The 21,387-nt window shown below is 47.3% G+C and overlaps 1 protein-coding gene across 1 annotated transcript; it reads right to left on the reverse strand.

Annotated features, from left to right (window-relative positions):
• Positions 1–13,165: 13,165 nt before the first annotated feature.
• FBXL14 (F-box and leucine rich repeat protein 14) lies at positions 13,166–19,712 on the reverse strand. The gene is made up of 2 exons (XM_021690566.2): positions 18,385–19,712; positions 13,166–13,346 (listed from the first exon to the last, which is right to left on the reverse strand). The coding sequence occupies exons 1-2, from the start codon at positions 19,581–19,583 to the stop codon at positions 13,283–13,285; spliced, it is 1,263 nt and encodes a 420-aa protein (XP_021546241.2). The 5' UTR covers positions 19,584–19,712; the 3' UTR covers positions 13,166–13,282.
• Between the last annotated feature and the right edge of the window lie 1,675 nt (positions 19,713–21,387).

Below are 21,387 nucleotides of genomic sequence, written 5' to 3' on the forward strand. Positions count from 1 at the left end.
GTTGGGCGTCTGCCTTCAGCTCAGGTCATGATTTTAGGGTCTTGGAATCAAACCTGGTGTCGGGCTCCCTGCTGAGCAGGGAGTCTGCTTGTCTCCCTCTCTCTCTGCCCCTCCTCCCCACTCTCGCAAATAAATAAAATCTTTTTAAAAAGAGGAAAAAGGAACCCTCTTCTGAGGCATTCAAAACTCAAGACCTCAGAGGTCCCAGAGCATCAGTGATAATAAACCACATGAAGCGGGCGCCTGGGTGGCTCAGTTGGTTAAGCGACTGCCTTCGGCTCAGGTCATGATCCTGGAGTCCTGGGATCGAGTCCCGCATCGGGCTCCCTGCTCGGCAGGGAGCCTGCTTCTCCCTCTGACCCTCCCCCCTCTCATGTGCTCTCTCTCTCTCATTCTCTCTGTCTCAAATAAATAAATAAAATCTTTAAAAAAAAAAAAAAAGAAATCGTTTGAAAAAAAAAATAAATAAATAAACCACATGAAGCTTTGCAGTCCAGCCACATGGATGCTTTTGTGGTTGGATGTGGGCAGAAAACTTTGGGGACATGGCCAGTAGGATCCTACCTTACTTCAGATGTAATCTGATCACCCCTGGTGTCCTGATGACCGTTTTAGTCCTAACATGAGCATTATTATGCCTATTGGAAAGGTTTTGGTAGGAATTCCTTGGAAAAGCCAGGGGCCTTCTTTACAAGTCATCTTTGATGAACTTAATAGTGTATTTCAAAAGTACTTTCTGGCCGGTAATGACAAACAAATTGCTTCTGAACTAGATGGGAACGATCTAAACATATCCTCTAAGCACAACAGTGTCAAAAGTATCTCTGCTTGTCTTTATTTGCCCTTAAAAATCTGTTCAAAGAAATATGAACAGACTCTGGACTCTAAGAATAATATTTTCTGTGGACATGTATGGACAGATAAGCAAAACCTCAAGGGAGAACAAACTTCTATTAAAATAAAAATAAAGATCCCCCACAGCTTTATCCTTTGCTCACTGGGGTTTCTTTATTCCACTTTGAGATAAAAGTACTTCAGTTTCTCAGGAGATGCTGATTACGAGTTGAACAAAAAGAAAGTGTTTTAATCTATCTACATATCTCTGTCTATCTACCTTCCTACTTACCTGTCTCTGGCCCTGAATCTTCCAGCCATAAGTGTCGACCTGTCTGCATGGCTGGGGTTATGGTACTTTGAGTAAACACTAACACTGCTGCTTGGGACCCCTGGGAAAAAAGCCCTCCTCCTCATTGGTCAGTGAGAATACTGTGCTCACAGCTTCTACCCTGTCGAAAAGCCCCTATCTGAAGCTCGTGAAAGGCTCTCAGGGATCCGAATCTCTCTCTCTCTCTCTCTCTCACACACAAACACGCACACACACGCACACACACACGCATGCACGCCGCCTGGCACACTGTGATCTTTGCTCCTGGAGTTGCTTTTGGCCGCTGTCCATGCTCTGTGTCAGCATCTGGAGCTGACAGTTGTGGGAGCCTGTGGAGGCACCTGGCGGTTGGTCAGCAGGAACACAGTGAGTGAAGAGTGCGATCAGTTTTGACGTGCACATTGGAGGAAGAGCACAGACAGGGTTACTGTCTCCGTGGCAGTATCTCTGGGGAACTGTCTGTGCTTTGATCCTGGGGAATTATTACAAAGTGGTATGCAGGTTGGCGGGGTGCCTGACGGGCTCAGTCGATAGAGCACGTGACTCTTGGTATCCAGGTTGTGAGTTCGAGTCCCACATTGGGCATGGAGATTACCTTAAAAAAAAAAAAAGAAAACTCTTTAAAATAAAAAATAGTAAGAGGGGCGCCTGGGTGGCTCAGTCGGTTGAGCGTCCAACTCTTGGTTTCAGCTCAGGTCATGATCTCAGGGTTGTAGGATCGAGCCCCGGGTTAGGCTCTGCCCTCAGTGGGGACTCTGCTTAGGATTCTCTCTCCCTCTCCCTCTGCCCCTCCCCCGACTTGTGATCTCACACTCTCTTAAATAAATAAATCTTAAAATAATAAATAAATAGGGGCACCTGGGTGGCTCAGTTGTTAAGCGTCTGCCTTCGGCTCAGGTCATATCCCAGGGTCCTGGGATGGAGCCCTGCATCGGGCTCCCTGCTCGGCGGGAAGCCTGCTTCTCTCTCTCTCCCACTCCCTCTGCTTGTGTTCCCTCTCTCGCTGTGTCTCTCTCTGTCAAATAAATAAATAAAATATTTTTTTAAAAAAAAGAAAATATGTTTGGAACATCCGAGTGTGCAGGCAACAGCTAGGATAGCAAGGGTAAGCCCTGGCTTTGTCTGGGAGACAGTCTCTGACTCCTAGGCCAGGTTACATCCTTTTGATTTGGGTCCCTCACCCCCCAACCTATACTAAGTACTTTTCCTATCAGAACATTCATCCCCCATTATGGTACTTACTAATTGTTTCTTTTCCCCACAAGGCTGTAAGCTTGTGAGATTGGCACCAAGCTTGTTTCATTGCTGTGTCCTCAGTGCCTTTTACAGAGCTGGGCAGCTTCTCTCTCTCCCTCTGCCTGCCACTCCCCCTCCTTGTGCTTGTGCTTGTGCACTCTCTCTCTCTCAAATAAATAAATGAAATCTTAAAAAAAAAATTTTTTTTAATAATAAGTAAATAAAATGGTCTGCAGGTTGGGCAGGAACTCTGGACTTCCTCCCTTCGCAGGGTCTTCCGGAGAGAAGGTCCCATCCTAAGAAAGCAGCTCGGGGGAACAACCCTTTGCTTGTGGAGCCCGCGGGCGTATGTTTGTGTCTACACCGAGATGCACATGACAAACTGCACACAGTGCCTCAACACAGCCCAACAGGTTTTTTCTGTTTACATTTAACTAGCTTTGAACAGCAGGAGGAAACCTTAAATATTTCCTTTCTTCTCACAAACCCTTTCACTAATAAAACAAAATTACTGGAGATGAAGCAGAGAATAATTCAAATAGTCATTTAAATCAAGGACCTGGTTTGGCTTGGCCTCCCTTGGAGACTTTTTTAGCTTGTGCTAATAAAGGCCAGGCAGGCTAAGCTGACCTGAGCGGAAGGGGGCGGGGGGCAGTCCCAGAGACTGGGGGGGGGGGGGGGGGAGCAGTGTAGGTCATTGGGGCTCCTGTAGCCCCTCCCTCAGTATTTTTGTCCCAGTGAAATCAAGCTGAAACTGACATGGAGGGCTGCCTCCAGGAGGTGGGGGGAGACCAAGAGGCGAGCAATTCCCGTGGACTGGGACCCGGCGGTCACTCTCTAGGGAAGTTGGAAGGAATTCAGTATCGTCTGTCCACAAACCTCACTTCGGCCTCCTTATCTGCCACTGGCTGACTCTTAGAGCCGCAACCCCCAACTTTCTTTCTTTTTTTTTCTTTTTCCTAAAACACACATGAGGCACACTCCCATGGGCATCTCCAGATTACAGGCGGTGGCACAGATAAATCAGGCTGTGGGTTGGGAGCGGTTCCCAGTGAAACTCCACTTCTTTTTCTCCCACTCAAGAAAGCAGACCCATACAAGTGAGTGTAAGATGTTACTCTGTGTCCTGAGCCCTGGGTGCAGGATTCTGGCCAATAGTAGCTGCCAAATAAATATTTACTAAGTGAAAGATAGTCTTGAATCCACCCTAATTTGTATTTTTGGAAAAGTCATTCATAAATTCTAGCATTTTAACTGTTAGGAATTAATCCCAATAAACCAGCAGGATCTTGTGATTGTGAACGACTGTTACGTGGGTTGGTCAGAAGGAATATTTGTTAGCATTTTTATAGGCTCTTAAAGTAGTTTTAGCGATATGACTGATAAAGCCAAGCACAAGCTTTATCAGTGCTGCCACTTGCCTGTCAGCACCATGTAGATAAACTCATAATAGTTCCCAGAGAGGAACTTAAGAGATTCTTAAGCGGGAGACCAGGGGAGAGATACTCTTAATGTTGCCAGATCACCATAGACCCTTAACGTATGCTGGCAAAAGGTTAATTTCAAGATCTTACACAAATCCAGGATAAGATTCTGTATCAGATCCAAATTTGGGGCATTTGTCACCTCACTGCTGTTGGCAGCTCTGAAAGCTGGAGTTGGGTCCAGAAGAATACAGCCCACTCTGTCCCCTGGGACGTCTCAGGAGAGGGAAATGGCATTAGATGAGGGACCGAAGGGTGATTTTGCCTTGTCATTCAAATGTTTCTATTCTGGATGATTTTTTATAAGGATTTTTTGAGATAAGGATTTATGTATCCCTTTGAAGAACAGCCTTAAGTAGGCAGGCATACTTTAGTAAAAATAATACTTAAAACTGTGGTGTAGAGATTGCCACCACCAGTCTGGATGATTCTGGTAAGTTCCATAGCTGTTGGGAAGTGCCGGGGCAGACAGAGCAGGGCAAGCAGGGGAAGCCACAGTCAGGTGCACAGCGATCCCAGTCAGGGACTATGATTGCCGAGTCGAGATTGTTAGGCAGGGAAGTGGTGATTTAGGGAGTTGGGTGAGCCAGAGGATAAGTGTACCCATAATAATGGAAAATGAGTGAAGAGGGAGAATTTTAGAAATATGAAGCAACACAACACAGGTGAGCTGAGCAGGAGTCAGGTGTAGACTTTAGTTATTAAGAGCGTGAGAGAAGGAGCTAGAGAAGACACTGTAGAGAAGGAAGGCTCCATTTCTCCCTGTAGGTTACCCTGCCCGGTGCAATCTGGGGAATATTTCCTCTCTTCTCCATGGATTCAAGAGCACTTGCCAACGATTTTAGGAATGCCAGCTAGACATAATGAACTTTGGACCAATAGCATTTCAACCTCAAGATATAATTTCCTTCTCTCTTTAGGTCTTAAACAAAATTTTCTTTTTGTTAATTTGAAAGCCTATACTTTGTACTTCTTAATTCTAATTATGGTAATCTTGTTTTTTGAGTGGAAAATTAAGAAAGTTGGTCTTACGTTGGTTTTTACATACCTTTCTGATTTATTATTTTTTAAGATTTTATTTATTTGACAGAGAGAGACACAGCGAGAGAGGGAACACAAGGAGGGGGAGTGGGAGAGGGAGAAGCAGGCTTCCCGCGGAGCAGGGAGCCCGATGCGGGGCTCGATCCCAGGACCCTGGGATCATGACCTGAGCCAAAGGCAGACGTTTAATGACTGAGCCACCCAGGCGCCCCATACTTTTCTGATCTAATGAGAGTCTGAAAGATGTTCATATCCCAATGTACTAAAATCTTCAACCGCCCTAAAAAATTGAGATGCATTGTCATCACTGTTTTATCAAATTATTGTTTTCAAATTGCTGTTTTACTCTTCCCCAAACTGGCTTTGGTAGGAAGAGGGACTTCTAAAACAACCGATACTTTGTTGGATACAGTATGTTAAAAGAGTGGAGAAGTAAGTATAAGAATAATGATGAGTATTAAACTAATGTTGGGGCGCCTGGGTGGCTCAGTCGATTAAGCATCCGGCTCTTGATTTCGGCTCAGGTCATGATCTCAGGATCATGGGATCGAGCCCCACGTCGGGCTCTGCGCTGGGCAAGAACCTGCTTAAGGTTCTTTCTCTGCCCCTCCCTCCTCCCTCTCTCAAAAAAATAAAACAAAATAAAATAATGTTGATAAGCCGAGGAAAGGAGCAAACAGACTTTCTGGGTAATGATTCAGGAAGTGTATCCGGGAGAGGAAGATTTGGAACAACTCTCCCTTTAAGTCAGACTTGGTTTGACTCATGGTTTGCTCCTTATTTAAGGAGTCAGGCCCCCTTAGACTTTTTAGAGCGAGTACACTGTCCCTGCTGATGCCCTTGAATGTATCACTTCACCTTGCTAAAACAAGTTCATCTTCATCTAAAGTAGGCTGAAAATTATTCACTCCTGGAGAAAGCTGTCACAACATTTTGATATCCAGCAGAAGTAATTCTGCAAGCCCGTCTGTCATTATTTGAGGAGAGGACCCCAGAGGGGCCACCCTTACTTGCTGTCTTTAGGGAAACTGTATGGCCCCCTCCTCCCGCAATTACCCACCAAAAAAAGTGTGAAGGCCAACGTAGAATACTAGTATGGTGTTAGTATAAAGTATCTAATGTATTCTGTAATAATTACGCTTTTATCCATCTGGTTCTCGCTTGTTTAGGGTTTTTCTGTGGGAAAACTGAAAAATCAGTAAAGCAAAATAAATCAAGAAGGCATTTATACTGGGGCACCTGGGGGGCTCAGTCGTTAAGCATCTGTGTTCAGCTCAGGTCATGATCCCAGGGTCTTGGGATCGAGTCCCACGTCAGGCTCCCTGCTCAATGGTGAGTCTGCTTCTCCCTCCCTCACCCCCCCACTTGTGTTCCCTCTCTTGCTGTCTCTCTCTGTCAAATAAATAAAATCTTAAAAAAGAAAAAAAAAGAAGGCATTTATACTCACAAAAAAGACCAGAGTTGGTTTTTTGTTTTTTTGTTTTTGACCAAAGGTGTTTTAGGGACTTTGAAGAAAGGACCTAAAAATTGTTACTCAGCCTGGCATTTATTTTACAATATGTGCTGACTTCTAGCTTTCAGAGCTGAACAGCCTAATCCTTGATCATCCCAGAATGAGTTTAGGAATTTGTAATCATTTCCTTTTTACTGGGTATTTGCATCCATCACTAACCAGCTCGGTTGAGAAGGATGAGCAGTTCTTCTGTGCTGAAATAGAATGATGAGAATTTAGGGCCAACCTGAAATGTTCATTTATCAATTAGTCCTTAATGAGCATCTATGTGTAAATGACAATATGCAGAGAAGACAAATTCCCTTCCATAGTGTACATTTTCAAATAGGCTAATAAGAATGGTTAGAGTTTTATATTTTTATCCATGGTTTGCATTAGGGTTCTGTGTTGAGGGGAAGGGTCAATGTATATAAATAAGAAGAAGGATATCTGGCAAGATTGAGAACATGACCTCTTGCCCTTCAAAGCCTGGGAAGCCCTAGTGAATGCTCCCAATCTTAGCAGTGTATGGACACGGTGTGAACTCTCCCCTCTGCATACAGAGTGGGGGTTAGAGGTTAATGAATGAGTGCTCTCCTCACACACGAGATCCTGTTCGATGGTGGTTTTATAAATAAGGGCTTAAATGGGGTCGGAATAGGACCTGCATATTGCTTCCAAACTCTCTAAATCTTTTTGAAGTGATGGCGTTCAGAGATGACACCCTTCCACCAGGGAAGGGAGATATGAGGCTCTCATGCTTGGGGAACTGGACACTGCTACTGGTTCCATATGTCTAAAAGCAGGACCGAATGGAAAACAAAGCCGGGGGTGGGGGGATCCTTGCTGCCCTCTATTCTTCTCTAGTAATCCCTTAAAAAATAATTGCAGACCCAAACCTCTGGCCTCCAGCACATTTTCCACTTGATTAGAGGCCTTTGTGAGGTAGGGAAAGGGACCTGCAGCCTTGTACATTGTGCTGAGGCCTGAAATGTCCAGCTGGGATTTTTTTCCATCAAAAGGGGATTTTAGTAAAACCATTATCAGGAGCTTAAGAAGAAAAGCTGTTGAGCTGCAAGTGAGGGGGTAGATTAGCATTAGCAGGCTTGTTTTGGGCCATTGATGGAAAGGGTGGGAAGGTGTTTGCATCCCTGCACACAAGGGCTGTAGTTTCTCTGCGAGTTCCTGGCAGGTGCAGAGGCAGGAATGGGTACAGCAGTGGGAGCTCACGAGCTTGGGAATTGTCCATGGGGGGGGGTATGGAGGGGTCCATGGGGCATCAAGTGCAAGGCACCCCAAATCCAGGAGGATTGCACTCCCTGTGCCCCTCTGCTCACGGAGCTCGAGGAACCAGGACATGTCTGTGCTGCATTAACTTGGATGTCTGCGTGGACACCTTTACTTTTGTGGGGCTGGGACTGAGGGGACGTTAGGAAAGCAGCAGCCGTGGCTGTCCTGTGGGCAGATGAGTGGCCAGGCTGTGTGGGCCGGCGAGCTCTGCCCCGGAAGCCCTCTACAGTCAGGGTTTCGGGGGATCTCTAAAAGCGCCTTCTGGGGATCACTAGAGCTGTGGGCTACACCTTCTTTGCCAAAATGGAGCCCAGAAGGCTGAGCCGAGTGCAACTGGTGGGCAGTGGCCACTGGAGCCAACTGCTGCCTCAAGGGCCTGTGTGAGGGATGTCACACACCCCCCCCCCCGCGGCCCTGGAAATGCCTGTTTTCTGTGTCTCCCAGGGTGCACTGTCGTCCTAGCTTGTTTTCCCTGTGCAACCAGGACGGTGCCAGGAGCATGCAGCTGGAGCATACATATAGCGGGAGCATGCAGCTGGAGCATACATATAGCGGGAGCATGCAGCTGGAGCATACATATAGCGGGAGCATACAGCTGGAGCATACATACAGCGGGAGCATACAGCAGGAGCATAGAGCTGGAGCATATATATAGCGGGAGCATACAGCTGGAGCATACATATAGTGGGAGCATACAGCTAGAGCATATATACAGCAGGAGCATACAGCAGGAGCATACGTATAGCGGGAGCATGCAGCTGGAGCATACATATAGCGGGAGCATACAGCTGGAGCATACATACAGCAGGAGCATACAGCTGGAGACGAGGATGGCTGTGAGGGGTGGGGCAGCCAAACAGCGACCTGTCTGAGCAGCATGGGGTCAGGCACCCGGTGCTGTCACCTTCCATCACGTCCTCAGTCACAGTTCACCGCAGGCCAGCCCGGTGGCCTGTGAGTTGGCAGTTTTGTCTCAAGTCAGACTCCAACAACCAAAGAAAGAGGGCCTGTCTTCTTGGAGATATGTGCTGGTTCAGGAGAGCTGGTCTCGGAGGCTGCCAGTTGTTCCTTCTAACGACCATCTGTTGGAGCTGCTGGTCGTTAAATAGTTTATGCTTGCCCTCCATGTCATGTCAGCTGCCTTGATCTGGCTCCTCGGCCTGCTCTGTGTTTTCTCCTCCTCGGCTCCGTTTGGAGGGATACAGGCTCTCTATTCCTGCTGCTGCGACCTCTTTTCCTTACTTGGGTTGCCGTCCCTGAATCTGCATTCGGTATGGTCACTAATGGTGGCATATTTGAGCTACGATGTCCATAAACCTGCCTGGGGAGATTTTCTGCTTTTATAAGACCTTCATGAATGGTGCCGCGAACGGTGATTTGCTTCCTGGCTGGGCCCTGAGTTCCAGAAGGTTTTCCTTTCTTTTCTCTCATTCTCTAACCCAAAATGACCTCTGTATCACTGAGCTAATAAAGCCGTGCCCCGTCCAGTGACTACAGCTTGGTAGAAGTAGCCATAGGGGATATTCACCTTCTACCTTCCACATTTTTATTCCGCGCCTGCACCACTGCTCCTCAGATCCAGGCATGGATTCCCCGAGGCCAGACTGTTGAGCACCAAGAGGGCAAGAGCCCCGAGGCCTCACCTGGCCGGTCCTCAGCCTGTCCCTGACTGTGTCATTTTATGGAATCTGGCCAAGTTGGCTTAGAAGTTCTTTCTCTTTGTTTTAATTTCTCCTACTTTTTCCTAATGCCTGTTTTCCATAAGAGGAATTTAGACATGTGAGCAACCTTACTTCTCTGTCAGGCTCTTAAATATTTTCAGTGTCATAGATTTTATGAAGATGTCTTCATCTGGGCAATAAAGATGCTCATTTTATAATAACTTAATAAAAATAAGTACTCCTAAAATTTTTAAAAGATCTTAGTTTTTCCTGAAAGGCTCTCTAGAATTTTTCATTACAGATGATATGCTTTCTATTTTTTTGCAATAAAAAAGCCAGCACTTTTACTCTTGCTGTTAAAATTATCTCCATGTAGGATTGTAAAATTTCACCCCATTTGTTCTCCCAAACTTCCCAAATATGGCAGTGTAACAGGATTTGTACGAGATGGTCTTTAAGAAAAAACAGTAATTGGGCGCCTGGGTGGCTCAGTCGGTTAAGCGACTGCCTTCGGCTCAGGTCATGATCCCGGGGTCCCGGGATCGAGCCCCGCGTCGGGCTCCCTGCTCACAGGGAGACTGCTTCTCCCTCCGCCTCTACCTGCTACTCCCCCTGCTTGTGCTCTGTCAAATAAATAAATAAATATTCAAAAAAAAAATTAGAAATTGATGTTTGATTCCCACAGCCTCCCAAAGCAAAGCACTCACTGTGAACTAAATCAGGGAACCTTTATGAGGTCACATCTGTTATCTTGCTTGGAAAACAAAGTGCTGCTCACCTGGGCTCCTTCAAACAGCTTCTCTGATGTTTTAAAATTCAATTTCATCTTTTTGGCAACACGAGATTCCTCCTTTGTCAACTCTCAGACCCTGGGGGAATTCTTTGGTTTGGCAGAAGGTGGTGCAGGAGGTGACCAGAGGGCATTTGTCTGAGGGGTGGAGGTCTGGGCGCCCCACTGGAAATAGCCTCCAATTCGCAGACAATGCTGCCGCCTGCTGACAAAACACAGGGCGTGCAGACTTTGTGGAAAAATAAATTTCATCTTTCCACTTTCCATCTTCCACATTGGAAAACAAATTTCCATTTGTTTGCATTAACCATACTTTTTTTTCTGTCTTATAGTGGATCTTAAAAATCATCTTAGTAAGCTTGCGGGAAAGAAAAACACAAGGTTGGACTCCCAGCTAGACCTGATTCATAGCTGCATCACAGTGGGGAGGGTCGATCTTGTGTGAGTGGGAAAGGTTTGTTGTTTTTGGTTTTTGTGGGGTGGGGATGGAAAAGGTCAAGGAACAATCTAGAAGAAGTCAAAATTGATTTTCCACCCCTGCTTTTCAGTAAAGTGTAGTGCTCGACTTCTGTCTCCTAACTTGCATATACACATTTTTATTTCTTTTAAGTTTTATTTAACTAATCCCTACACCCAGTATGGGGCGTGAACTCACGACCCTGAGATCAAAAGTTGCATGCTCTACCAACTGAGCCAGCCAGGCACCCCTACACAATTTTATTTCCTTTTTTTTTTTTTAAGATTTTATTTATTTATTTATTGGAGAGCGATCGAGAGAGAAACAGCATGAGAGAGGAGAGGGTCAGAGGGAGAAGCAGGCTCCCTGCTGAGCTGGGAGCCCCATGTGGGACTCAATCCCAGGACCCTGGGATCATGACCTGAGCCGAAGGCAGTCGCTTAACCAACTGAGCCACCCAGGCACCCCACAATTTTATTTCTAAAGTAAGCAGCAATGAGGCTCTTTGCTGCTAAATCACTGTGTGGTGCTTACTCCAGTGAATTTCTGCAGTTCCTCTTGTGATTCCACTGAAATTTAGACCGTTGTGTGTGGGGAAAAGATAGGGCAGCTGTCTTCCTTTGGACCACACTGTTCTGTTGCCAGTTGACTCTGAGCACAATGGCAGAGCATCTGGCTCAAGTGCACAGACGTCAGCGGGGGTGGGAAGAGCCAGTCGTCTATCTATTCCAGACTCAGAGCATGTGGAGACCTTCCCTGCTTCCTCCAATGGCAAGCTGTGAGCCCGATAAAGCTTGGGAGAACCCAGAACCTGTCCATACCCTCTTTACAGATTCCTCAAACTTAGTAAATTGTGTGCATTTGAAATGATGTGGAAGAGCTAGAAATTGTCACTTTGTCATTTCCGTATTGTTTGCTTAGGAAACACCTACTTGTCTTTTTTTTTTTTTTTTTTGTTCACGGCTATGAGCTTTTGAGCTGTGAAGCTAAGGTTTAAAACACTGAAGTAAAAATGGAAGGTAAAATTCGTTGTCTTCCATCTGAGAACATTAAGAATTTGAGGGCTTAACTGTTGCAATTCCTCCCTTATTTTATCCATCTGTCCAATTTTAGCCTCGGTGATTTTACTAAAGATTCTAGGAGTATTATGACTCATTTTTACGGTTTCTTCCTATTTAGAGACCATTTCTCAAAAGCAATGGTAGCAGGTAGCTAATTCCTACACAAATGTGTACGTAAAATTGACAGTTTAGGGTAAGGATTTCCTAAGGAGAAATATTATTATGGGTGTTTGTAAATATTTTCATATTCTTTTCAGATGAGGAAAACAGTTCTTTCCAAACCATGTTGAGTTATCCCGTGCTATTTATAAAAAGCTAATCTGGTCTCAAAGAACGATTTTCCCACAGTCCAATTCCAGTGACTTGAATCCATGATAGGAGTAGTAATTATTGAACAGACAGCTGTCTGCTGGGCCCCATCCTTCTGGAGTGTGGATTACATAAACTGAGGAGTAATAAACATTAACAGCCTGCCTGATATTAACAAATTAGACCCTTGTACTCTTTCTGGACAAGAGGGATTTGTAACTAAAACATCTGTTCAGTCAAGCCTTTTTACCTTTGAATGGAGAAGAGTAGCTGGTGATCCTGCAACTCAGTTCTACTTTATGAGGATTGGGTGACAGATATTTGCAGTGCGCTAAACACGCTTAAGTCCTTAGCTTCAAGACTACTGCAAGAACAGACTTAACAGCATTCGTACTTTGCATCACTACTTGTGACAAAGCAGTGCTTGGGAAACTGGCTCAAGTCCTCTGAGGACAACAGGTGACAGGTTTGACACAGCTAGCTACTTCAGTACCCTATAGCCCATTTACCAAATTGCTTCTTGAATAACCCTATACATAACGCTTGCAAAACATATCTAAATTTGCATAATGTAATGCATATTAAGTAGTAGTAACTTTCAGCACTTGGGTTTGTTTTGTTTTGTTTTTTTGTGGGTTTTTTTGCTCCCAGTGAAAATAGGCTCTGGTTTAGCACCTTTCTAAAGCCAAGGGGTCAGGGTGGTGTTTTGCAGGGTCTCGGGGAAAGATCAAGAGCTACCTGTGTGTTTATCCTCCTCTGATGTGGTCCTTAAAGTCTGAAGCAGTCCTCATTCTGATATGCGCGCCTCACCTCACGGAGGCAAAACCTTTCCAGCCTTGTCAAGCCTTTTTCCCCACTTATAAAATTAAATGTACAATATCAACTGGATTTGTGAAAACATTTTGAGACAGAAATTGAACACTACGTCATGACTCAGTTCTTCCAGTAGATTGCGTTCACGTCCCTAACACAGTCTGCAGAAGGACCTCATTCTTCTCTTCTTTGTAACAGACACTATTTTCCACCATCACAAATAAAAGCGATCTTACAAGGATATGTGGCATTTGTCCTTTAAACAATTAAAGTCGAAGAGGAATGAGAAAATAAAAACATTGTCTTTTTTTTTTTTTTTTTTTAAGAAAATGACGTGCCCTTTTCTGGATTAACAAACAGCAAGCAGAAGAATACCACTTCTATTTTGTTTTATTTGCGGGGCTGCTTAGGATAGCCCGCTAGGGCTGCACAGTTAAGATCTCAAGCTTACTTTCTCTGGCACCTTAACTGGAAGACTTGACTTTACATGGTACCGAATGTGCTGGGTTGGTACAGGCAACTCCACCTGGCAAAGTCAGAGCAATCCCTGGAAAAGAGAAAAAGACTGGAACTGATCATTTGTGGACATTTAAGTGTACTCATTGTCTAGAAATGATTCACTTTCTCTCCAAGCCCTGAGAGTACATACTTTTATTCTAGCTGTGCACTTACCTTTGCTAAGTTCTCAATTATTAATAGTTGGCAGTGATCCAAATATGAACGTCTTATCTGTTTGATACCATTCACTTTGCAAAATATTTTAACTTGCTACATCACGTTTGAACAAAAACGAGAGATGTGGCCTAAGCATAGGCCTGCGTCTGAACATAGCTTTCCAGGTGTCTGATCCTGTGCTCTTCAGTAGTTCATCAGAAAGCCTCACCCCGGCCTCCCCAGGGGTTCCGAGGGGCACGAAATTTAGGTCTTGCCCTCTACGAAATGGATAGAATGACCTGAAAAGGGAGTGAGGTGAGCTGCAGGGAAGACAAGGGCAACCGAGAGGACCATGCCCATGTGACTTACTGGAGCCGCCCTCTGTCCAGCAGGGCGCAGAGACCAGGGGCCCTCCCTTGCAGGGCACCGGCAAGAGACGGTTGCCAGAAGCTGCAAGGAGGCCTCGGTTTTGTTTTACAAATCCGATCTTTTATTCCAGAGGTTCTTGTTCTTTGGAAACAGAGTGGTCCCTGGGGGCCACTACCTTTCCCCTTTGAGAACTTGAGTTCACATTTTCTAAGTCAGAAGCGGAAAAAGGTTTTGCTTATTCCAAGACCAGAGTCTCTCTAGTAGGCACGGCAGGAAAGCACCAGGATTTACATATCAAGTGTCCTTTTTTCAGAGAAAGTTCTTACCTTTAAAAGGAAACTCCAATAAAAGGAAACATTTGCTTTTTCAGATCTTTGTTGTTGATTTGAATCATGAAAGATTCATGATTTTGTTGTTGATTTGAATCATGATCAAATGATCAATTTGAATTTTCTTAACTAGTTGAAGACATACTATAAGTTAGGCAAGCATCCCTTTCCCTGTTGCCAAATGTGAGGTAAATCGGGCAGGCCCTCCCGCCTTAGGACTGAGGAATCCCGCAGGAGGGAGTCCACAGCAGGGAGAATCATGCAGCACCAGCACTTCTAGCTGGAGGCCTATCATGGCCCTTAGGGGACTGCAGAAACCGAATCCCACTGTTGCATTTATAATCTTTTCCAGACAGACTTTAAGGGCTACTGCCCAAAGAAAGGTATATGGAGCCCTTTCCACACCACCACCCAGTTTCTATGACGTTTATTACTTCTAGGTGATATGCACGAAGTTCCCATTTTGGTTTTTCACTTCTGAAGTTGCAGCAAATACCCGAACCAGGTTTTTTTCTGCTATTCTAAAAACTGCCCTGATGTGCCTTTTAACTTTTGTAGCACCCACAAAATATTATCATGTCCTTTAGTGGTTTTAGTCTTTAAAAGCATTTCTTTCCATTCCAGTAGTTATGGTGGAGATTGGATCCACCCATATTCCCTTTAAGTCGCGCCCTGTGGCCTGGGCTTGTCCACATGGTGATCAGACAGCTACCACTCACTTCTCTGAGGTCACCTCACTGGAACTCAAGGTATGATCAGTAACTGAACCTTCTCAGAGGACAGAAGGGAGCTAGACTTTGGAGCTGTCCCTGGTGTGCGTCCCGGTTTCCCTCCATTAGTGGCTGGGTGACTTCAGGCGAGTACTACGCCGTATCTGGAAATCAGGATACCTGTTTCAACAGGTTGCTTTGAGGACTGAAAGGAGAAATTTACAGGGACCATGCAAAGCATACCCCCGATTCTCAACACATATTCATTTCTTTCCATCCACAAAGGTTGAGAGATAAACAGTTAACCTTGGCTGATGAAAGTAAATGGTTTATTCATCGTTTCCAGAGACACTCCAGATATATTCGTAGTATACCCAGTTCAGGTTGAGGACTTTCAAACATTAATTTACCGACCTTTAGTCAGGCTTATCTTTAGCCTTTCAAGGAAAAAACAAAACCAAACAGAAAAGTGGAAAACCCTTCCCGTTATTTGGTTGGATTATCTTGTGTATTAAAATGAAGAATGTGAGCACAGAGTCTAAGACTTAGGAGGTGCCCAAATTTTATTGACTGAATCCGTAGTCATGCAGTCTCTTGAAAGAAGAAAAACAGCCCGAGAGCTTACAGCTTGTGGAACCTTCATGCGGTATAGCACCAAATGCTAAATTAGAAAGCTGACCCTAAATCCACGTCCCGACTTCTTACTAGGATTCACACATTTTTTTTTTTTCCAGGCAATAAGCACTGTGACCTAAGAGGGAAGGAAGAGATCCACACCTTCCCCAAAGAAAAGGAAGATGGATCTAGTGTCAGGCTCAATTAGACCCAATTGTGATGGCTCTCCAAAAAGGAACAATGCTGCTTTTGTGATATGCTCAAGCAGAAAGCTTGGAAATTTTACAAAACAATCTCACCCCAAGAGAAACTTGGGTTCTAGCTCTCTTCGTGGAAAGAGGTGTCTTTGCAGGAAAGTTTTATACCGCTCTTATTAGCTCTTGCTGGGATCTGTACTTTGTTGTTGTTGTTTAAAAAAAAATCTCAGAAACAACTAAGACCTATGTGAAACCAGGAAAGTGAATTACTCCACCATTGGAGCATTTATACCCTGCCACTTCCGCAGCCCAGCCGCGGGGTGTTCATTATTTACTGTCTACCAGAGGGAACTCTTCGCTGGAATTGTTGGTATTCATTTATCTGCCCCGAATTCAGCCTAAGAGCCCTCACCACAGTGGATCCGAGTGGAGTGGTGAGCTTCAGCGCTGGAAGTGCTTAAAATGCAAATGTGCAAGAACTCCTGGCCAACCTCCCCATCCCCCAGGAAAGTGCTTAAATACAGCGGGGCCTGGAGGAGAATGTTAAAAAGAGGGGCTGAACTGCCTTCCTCCTTTCCACCAGGACCCTCACTCACACTGTGAGATTCAGCATGCATGACTGAGCAAGTGAGCGAGTAGGCAAGGACAGCGCTCTTTTAACTTTTCTGAACAATGGCTTCAGTTCCCTCCACCCTTCACCATTTCACATCCTCCCCACACCCACTAAAAGTGGAAAGAAGCCCGTCTTTTCTTCCCCACTTCCACATCTCATGACCCATTTTTCAACAGGACCCCTGGATCTCATTGCCACCCTGGGAAATTGTGACTCCTACAGATCTACTTTTTAAAAAGTTCCATTTTGTTCAGTTTCTTTCAATTTCCATGTTGTTGACAGTTTAAAACCAAAAATTATATAAATCTCCAGTCGTCACATTTCTAGCAACAAAACATTTAGATGTCAGTAGTAAACTTTACACAGAATAAATTTGTAACCACGAGCTTACTCACACCACATAGGATGCACCCAACTCTATACCTTATTTCCTCTTAGAGTACACAAACAGCACCTCCTACTTTGGCATGTACCCAAACACACACTGCCTTCAAAATAATTCACAGATACAAGGTTTTTTGTTTTTGTTTTGTTTTTTTTTTTTCAAAAACATACTTCATATTTCCTCTTTTATTATATAAATATCAGTTTAACCTTTTACTGTAAGAATATAAACGTTTTAAGAGGATCTTTGTTATTATTTATACAAATTCACAAACAGTACAATTAATTGATAAAGGTCTCTGGGTTTCTTTAACTCCATGGTCTCGCATGTTGCTGTGGAGGATTCTAAAAAAATAAACAAAAACTCCAACAAAAATATACATCCTACTCAAAAGCGATTTTTTTTTTAAAGCCACAAGTCCCAACCCCCACCAAAATAAAGAAAGCCATCTATGCCTCCATTTAGAAACAGATTTTTGTTAAAACCCACAAACTCCCATTTTATTAACAGAACAGAGATAAGATGTGAGTTTTAGTCTCCTCCTCTTCACGTTACAGCCCCAGGGGCTCCGTAGGCCAACTCTGCTCCTCTGCTTCCAACAGGAAGCCTCACCGTGTGACCTTTTTTGTGGGGACACTTGGAAGAGGGTGAGGGTAGGGCAGAATTTGCATATATAATAATCATTTTCAAGACACAATCTGCATCTCAAAGTTCAACTCTCATTTCTTCCACACATTTGTGCTATAAATTAAGTCAAGATTTGCGAACATCGTTGGGCCCTCAAATCCCAATGGGCAAGGAAAAAAAAAATTATAGCCAGAATGTGGAAGTGGGACACACTGGATGGATGGAGTTTGGGAAGAAGCCAAAACAAAAAAGATGTACAAACCCAATGGGCATCTTTCCAGTCTAGGCACAAAAATGTTTCAGTCTCAAAATATCTCTCTTGTAGAATTCCAGGGCTTCAGAGAAAAAAGTAAACTAAAACGAGGTAGCCAGACATATATATATGTATATATATATATAATTTATATATATATAATATATAGACTATATTCAGCAGAAAAAAAAAAGGACCGTGATTTCGAATTTCTTCAAAAAATAAAAACACGAAAAAGAAAGACAAAAGGAAATGAGCGTGAACAGCAGAGTACTGTAGGAGAAGTGAGGAGAAGAGCCTGGGATTAGTTACAATGTGGAAGGAAGAAGGGTGAAAAGGCCGTGGTAGTTGGGTTTGCTCTTTATACATTTCAAAATAAAAACCAGATCACAGTATTCAAATGAAAGCTTAAGGAAGGCAGACATTTTCCTCAACTCCCCCAGGGTTTTAAGGACTAGGCCATCCCCACCCCCTCCCCCATTTCCAAATGTAAAGCAGTGGGGATACAGTAGCTCAAACAGTCCTCCATCCCCCTGCAGAGAGGAGTGGGTGGGTAAGTAGCTGAATCGGTCTCTCCATCGTCAGGGGAAACGAGAGGGGAGTAAGGTAGGGGTAGCAGAGGAACCCCAGATGCAATGGGAATGGGTGTGTAGTGGGCCGAGGTGCTCAAGGAGGGAGAAAATGCGCCTGAGGCTTCGTGTCACTGCCCCCATCTCATCCGCTACAATGATCTATGTGTAAGTGTGCATGTCGGGGGGGGGGGGGGCGGGGGCGTGGTGGTGACCGGAGGATGAACAGGGCGGGACAAGGGGAGCAGGTGCTGCTGCCCTCACCTGACCTTCTCACTGTCCGTCATCTGCCAGAGTCCCAGGTTGAGTACCTTGAGGCAGGGCAGCTGCGTGATGCGCTCCAGGCCGCGCTTGGTGATTCGGGTACAGCCGTACAGGTCTATGCCCGTGAGCTGGCTCAGGTGCTCAGCGATCAGCTCCAGGCCCTTGTCTGTGATGCGCACACACTGTCCGATGTTGAGCGTGCGCAGCCCGTGCATCTGCCGCACCATGCGGTTGATGCCATCATCGCTGATGTGGCAGGAGCAGAGGGACAGGGACTTGAGGCCGTCCAGGCCCTGGGCTATGTAAGCCAGACTCTGGTCCCCCACCTTGTCACAGAACGACACATCCAGCCCTGAGAGGCGCAGGCTGCCCATGGCCAGGTGCATGATGCCCGTGTCACTGATGTTATCGCAGGAGCGCAGGTTAAGGCTGCGTAGGCTGCCCATGTGCGATAGGTGCAGGAGGCCCGCGTCCGAGATGCCCCCGCAGAAGCTGAGGTTGAGGAGCCTCAGGCCCGTCAGCCCCCGGGAGATGTGCTTTAGAGAAAGGTCAGTGAGCTTCTGGCAGTCCTGCAGCGTGAGCTGCTCCAGGCCCAGGCAGCCCTCGGCCGCGCTGCGCGTCATGCCGGCCAGGTGCCCGATGCCCACGTCGGAGAGGTGGCGGCAGCTGCGGAGATTAAGGCTCTTGAGGCGCTGCAGGCCCCAGGCGATGAGCAGGAGGCCGGTGTTGGTGATGTTGCTGCAACCCCCCAGCTCCAGCACCTCCAGGCCCTTGAGGTACTGGGCTATGCGGCCCAGGCTGCTGTCGGTGATCTGCTTGCACAGGCTCAGGTTGAGGGCACGCAGGGAGCCGATCTCCTGCACAAACGCGTGGCCCAGCCCGTTGTCAGTGAGGTTGTAGCAGCCGCTTAGGTTGAGGCTCTCGATGTTGGCCATGCCCTGGATCACGTAGCTGAGGCTGCGGCGGAGGCTCAGGATCTGCACACGGCGGATACCCCGGGCCTGCAGGCTGGGGAACAGCGACGGGTTGGCCCGGCGCAGGTGCAGCTTGGCCTCCACCCCCCGCCACACCGACTTGTGGTAGGCGGCGTCCCGCCAGGCCGTGCACACCTGCGCCGCGCGCCCCTTATCCCGGACGTCCAGGTAGCCGAAGATCATGGCCAGCAGCTCGGGGAACAAGCACGAGATGTGGGTCTCCATCTTCCTCCTCCCCCCTCCGCGGCGCCGGGGGGAGGAGGCGCGGGCCCCGCCGCTCCTGTCCCGAGAGGCGACAAGAGCGGTTCGCCCCGGCCGCTGCCGCCGCCGCCTCGGGCCCAACGGACGGCCCCTCCCCGCCTTCCGGCTCCGGCCGCCGCCGCCGCTCCTCCTCCTGGTCCGTCCGTCCTTCCTTCCTTCCTTCCTGCCGGCTTCTCCTCCCTTCCCTTCCCTCCCCCCGCCCCGGGCTCCGCTCGGTCCTCACATCCCGGGCGGGGAAGGCGCCCTCTCACTCACTCCCGAGCCCGGCCGGGCCGCCGCCTCCGCCGCCTCCGCCGCCTCGGGTCTAACCACGCCGCGCTCGGGCCGCGCCGCTCCGCCCGCTCCGCCGCCGCTCCCACGCCCCCTGCCGCATCCTCTGCCTCCTGCCACTGCCGCCGCCGGCCGCCGACGCTGCTGCTCCGGGCCGGCGGGCCGGCCGGGGGTCCCCGGGGGCTGCGAGCACGGGCTCCGGGCGCCGAGAAGGCTTCCTGCTGCCTTTGTCTCTCGCCCGCTTTTCAAACCTCCCAGCCCGGGCCGCCCGCACTCCGCCGCCCAGGCGGGGGGACCTGGAGGCCAATCCGGGCCACCGGGCGCACGTTCGTTCACCCCCACCCCCCGCCGTCCGCGGCCAGTTGGGAGCTGCGGGCCCGGGCACGGAGGACGCCGCGGCCCGCGCGGCCGGAGCGCGGCTCGGCGCCGGGCCCGGGGCGAGCAGGCGGGCCGCGCGTTTGGTAGAGTCCGGGCCGGACCCCTCTGCCCGACTGCTCCTTCGCGCGTCCCCTCCCGCCGCGCTCCCCCCGCGCGCGCCCGCGCAATGGTACGAGCCTGCGCTGCCGGAACTGTCGGAGCCGTTACCCTGGAAACCGAGTTCTTCCTAGTCTGGTCGCCCTGATTTTTAACCCTGTAGGCGCCATTTGAGAGCAGCTGTCAGCCGGGCTCTTCCCCACCCTTCTCCTTTTCACCCCGTAGCCCGCTATTGAGCCATTCCCTTTCTGGGCCACGCCCCAACCCCATTCCTTCTTTTTCTTTGCTGCTGACGTCTGCGCAGTCTTTTCCCATAGTTTACCCCTACCATTCCTGACCCTTCCTTTACACCCTTCTCCCTTTATTATCCCTGCAAGACCCTCCTCCCAGTGGTAGTACTCAATAATCATCACTCCAACTCTCCTTCCTTTTTTTACTGTTCCTAATGCCTCTTAACATGTCCCTGTTATCACACCCCCAGTCTTCCCCAACGGGGTTGCTTCCTACGATTCCTTTCTCTCCGGTCTTGTGCCTCAAATTACGAAGAAACTCGGCTTTATTCATGACTACCTTAGCTTGACCCTGAACCCTCCCCAGCCCTCATTCTAGCACTACCCATTCCTGCTGCCTTCTAGCATCTTCTGTTTGTTTCCAGACACCGCTGTGGTACTTTATACATCAAAACTTCCCTCCACTTCCGCACTTTGTTGCTGAACTGTGGACTGCCGGGAGCGCCACGGATGCCCTCGCATCGCGCCAGCCTGCTTTGCACTTCGAAGAGAGCAGCCGTCCCTAAGCCTTGCTTTATGATCTTTTTCCTTCTCACCAGCCTCTTGGACTAAATATAAATTGTACGGACAGTTGTACTGAGAGTATATTTGTATGTACTAACACAAAGATACTTTTTAAATAAAACACAGCGACTATTGAACTTCGTTTAAGGTGCTGCAAGCAAATGTCTGCTGGTTTATAAACTGGGTTTTATGGAACCAGGGCAGTGCTCTCTTTTAGAATGTGGCTCTTG

The sequence above is a fragment of the Neomonachus schauinslandi genome, chromosome 5 (genome assembly GCF_002201575.2).
Source record: "Neomonachus schauinslandi chromosome 5, ASM220157v2, whole genome shotgun sequence".
Taxonomy (NCBI): Eukaryota; Metazoa; Chordata; class Mammalia; order Carnivora; family Phocidae; genus Neomonachus; species Neomonachus schauinslandi.

Coding starts and splice junctions, on each gene's coding strand:
- FBXL14 (XM_021690566.2), bottom strand. CDS start 19,583: ATGGAGACCCACATCTCGTGCTTGTTCCCCGAGCTGCTGGCCATGATC. Junction 13,347..18,384: donor ACGGACAGTGAGAAGGTCAG/GTGAGGGCAGCA, acceptor TCTCTTTTCCAG/GGATTGCTCTGACTTTGCCA.